We start from the raw sequence: 3,713 nt of genomic DNA on the forward strand, positions 1-3,713 counted from the left end.
ACACACACACACACACACACACACACACACACACACACACACACACACACACACACACACATAATTTAAAAGAGAATAAAAATAATTAGATGTATTATGATTAAATATTTAAATAAAATTTAGATCGATAATAGAATTATACACAAATAGATTTTCAAAAATATAATAAAAATATAATATAATAAAATAAAATATAATAAAATTAAATATAATAAACTAACTTTTTCGAGGCGAATCACTTTGTCCTCCAGTTGTTGAACTTTCTTACATTTTTCTTCTAGTTGTAATTGTAGATTAATTGAATCAACATTGTTTTCGTAAGTATATACCATAAGTTTAGATTCAACATCTTGGAGTTGTCGATGTAAGTTCTTGTTTTCTCTGTCTTTTGCATCTAGTACACTTTCCAGAATGTCAGGTGTTAAGATAATCTGAACAGCAACATAGATTTTAAAACTCTTTCAATCTTTAATATTGGAACACGCACAAGTTACATTTTATATCTTGCTTATAAAATGTAAAGCTTAGCGAACAGGTGCAATAAAAGCAACTATTATATTTATAATTTTTATGCTGCAACATGATTGCCTCTAAATTAATTCTATAGGAATCAGTACTCAGAAATTAATCCAAAAACTCATTAAATATTATTTATCTGCATAATTATGAAAAACGCACTTACATTGCAATCTTGATCAAAAACTAGGGGATAAGTAATAACTTGATTCGTTTGTTTAGCATGTTCCTTAAGTTTTTCACAAAAACATTGAAGTCTAGAAACATATTTTTTTATAGTATCGTCCTTTATTGATAATTCTGTTGTAAGATCTGCTATGTTTTCTTCCAGTTCCAACTGAGATCTGGAAAATGTGTTTATATGTTAAAAAAGAATATAAATACGAATATAAAAACTTAATAACAAAAATAAAAAATATTCAAATATATATATATATATATATATATATAATTATATTTTTATTTATACAAGTATGAAGATTTAAAGTAAAAGTAATCAACTGTTATATCACGAATATTTAAAAATAATAACATATATATATATATATATATAAAATTTGCATATCTTACCTAATCATTTTTTTTCATTTTTCTGAAGTTGTTCTATTTGCAGATTCAAGGATTTTATATGATCAGTATCTGTCTGCTCCTAATTTGAAAATATGATTAAATGTAATACTAAAATAATAATTAAGATTTTTCGAAAATATAATACTTCAGAAAATGGGGCTACTGGCAATTTATTTAACACGAATATATGCATATATGTGTCTGTGTATATGATAGATAATAATTCAATTTAATAAAGGTGTAGGGAGCTAAGAAGAACTTTTTGGCTTGTATTATGAATACATAGTATGTGTATGTATATTACATGCTTTTGCTTAACAAACAATTTGATCTCTGAAATTTGTCATGCTCTATGTCTAAAACAAATCGGAGCTTTCTGGTTGCATTTACACACATATTTACCTGATTGCAGATACAGCTGAAACAGTACAAAAAATTTTGTCATTAAATACTTTACAATGCAAGATATAATGCAAAATATTAATATAAATATACATGTTAACTCTTCACATGGTCCATCTTTGTCACTACTTTCCAACAAGAGTGCATTAGTATCATATTTTTTAAAAGAGTTTTTGGATTCTAAAAAATTGTAATACATCCTTTCAACATTCAAGAATACAATTTTACAATATGATCCTAAATTTTTTTGTATGTGTTCAAATTTGAGACAGAATAATTCAAAATTTAAAATTCGTCTGGACCTTCAAATCTCTGGCTGGACCACAGAAGATTTGATAACATAATTAACTTACTCTGGAATTGGAATATCCTCAGGTTGAATCTCAAAAAACTTGATACCATCAAGACTCCAAACATTTTGCTGATGTGCACGACGAATCACCTCCAATAATCCTCTAATATCACTTTGTAGATATTCTATTTTTTGTTGTAAATATTCCTCGTCCTTTTCTAGCTGACTGACGCGATTTGAAAGAGTATTTAAAGCCTATAACATAGAGATAATACGTCTTGATTTCATGAGATTACTAAACAAAATTAGATGATCTCTCTTGCCTTTTCCGAATGATCAGATCTTGTTAAATTATCCACAACTATTTGCGACGATTGTTTTAGTTTCTCCTCTAGTAACTTAACTCTACTACACGCAGCCTGTTCCAAATCTTCCACTGTATGCACTAACATCGCATTTTGCTCCCCTAAATCTTTGATCCAGTCGCTCATCACTTGTAACTTCAGCTGCAAAGAAATTTTTTGATAAACTGTTTCAAACACAAATAAAAAAATAATTACTAAGTGGCAAAAGAACTTTAAAGAGTATACATAAAAAGTACAAACAAAATTGGCAATAAATGCAAACTGATAACAAAGCTATTGCTTACAGAGACTCGGTCAGAATCACCGATAGATTCCCGATCGATCTTTTCGATGCGGGTCTCATACAATTTGCGGAACTCATCGAGAATACGTAGACCCTCGGTCTCGCCATCGATTGTTCTACAGTCCGGATCTCGCTTAACTAATGTTGGGACGTCACTCACGTCCATAGAACTTGGCAAACTGGAGCTGATCGAGTGCATTGTTTTCCGCGAGCACGATTCCCGAGCGATCACTGACTGACGGATTTAAGGTTTCCCTACACCTGGGTTCGACGAGAACTCGAGCCAATGTCAACACACTATCTCGCCATTTTAGCGATCGCAACGTCGTCCATGAGTGACAGACGTATTGAGAGTGGTACTCCGGTGTTTACCCTGAAGTATTTGCTAGAGATCCATGATATAGGAACTCTAGTGAAAACAACTGGTAACAGCGGAACATTCATAATAAATAGTTTCTGATTGGCGGCCACATGTGCATCCATATGAGAAGTTGAGAACGCCTTTTTCTTACATCATAAGGTCGATTGTGTATCTTGAAACGAAATAAAAATTACAAAGCAAATTCATTGAATAATAAAATTAATATTTGAGTGAATTTGCTCACTTTTATAATTTTCACCTTATTTCAAGATATATTCATAATCAATTCCCATGTTTGAATCTATATACTTTAAAAGGAACAGAAAAAACCATATGATATTAAAAATAAATAAAAATAAAATGATCACAGATTAGGACAACGAATAATTAGAAATATAATAATTGTAACATATAACTAGAAATTTCCTTTAATAATTGATGCCGATTAATAATGCATACGTTTGCGCGACTGGGGTGCAGGCTGAACGGAGAACGGCGCATGTTCGAGATTCGGTTCGTCTTCCCTTCTACCATGGTTCGTCCAGCAGTTCGTGGAGCGCGTTCGCGGGGTACGGGTGGGTACGGGGTACTCGGAGTGCGAGCCGGATAGACGCGCGACGAGGATGGGATTGCCGTGCAATGACAATGAATCGCGTTGCGAGTCGCGTCCGCGGCCGATCGCGTAGCTTAGGTGTGATCGTAGAATCGAAAATAAAGTCGGTCGGCGTGAAGGCACTGAGGCGTTACTGTCTCGTTCTCTGACGAACATCGGTCCTCCCTAAAGAGAAAAAAAAGAGAAAAAAAAGAGAAGGAGAGAGAGAGAGAGAGTGAGAGGAAAGAAAGAGAAGAGAGGGAGTAGAAGAGGGAGTTTCTCCTCCTCTTGGCGGAGAACGAGACGACAAGGAGGTCTCCGTCGCGCGAGCT

The 3,713-nt window shown here is 33.2% G+C and overlaps 1 protein-coding gene across 1 annotated transcript in view; it reads right to left on the reverse strand.

Annotated features, from left to right (window-relative positions):
- LOC105619679 (myosin-11-like) overlaps positions 1-2,627 on the reverse strand; it is a 13,920-nt gene extending 11,293 nt beyond the window's left edge. Inside the window, exons 1-7 of the mRNA XM_012201197.1 lie at positions 2,430-2,627; positions 2,104-2,286; positions 1,842-2,035; positions 1,489-1,504; positions 1,095-1,165; positions 683-869; positions 222-431 (exon numbers count right to left, since the gene is read on the reverse strand). Of these exons, the coding sequence (XP_012056587.1) occupies positions 222-431; positions 683-869; positions 1,095-1,165; positions 1,489-1,504; positions 1,842-2,035; positions 2,104-2,286; positions 2,430-2,627 (1,059 nt within the window). The remainder of the gene's footprint in view (positions 1-221; positions 432-682; positions 870-1,094; positions 1,166-1,488; positions 1,505-1,841; positions 2,036-2,103; positions 2,287-2,429) is intronic.
- Between the last annotated feature and the right edge of the window lie 1,086 nt (positions 2,628-3,713).

The sequence above is a fragment of the Atta cephalotes genome, assembly GCF_000143395.1.
Source record: "Atta cephalotes unplaced genomic scaffold scaffold00022, whole genome shotgun sequence".
Lineage (NCBI taxonomy): Eukaryota > Metazoa > Arthropoda > Insecta > Hymenoptera > Formicidae > Atta > Atta cephalotes.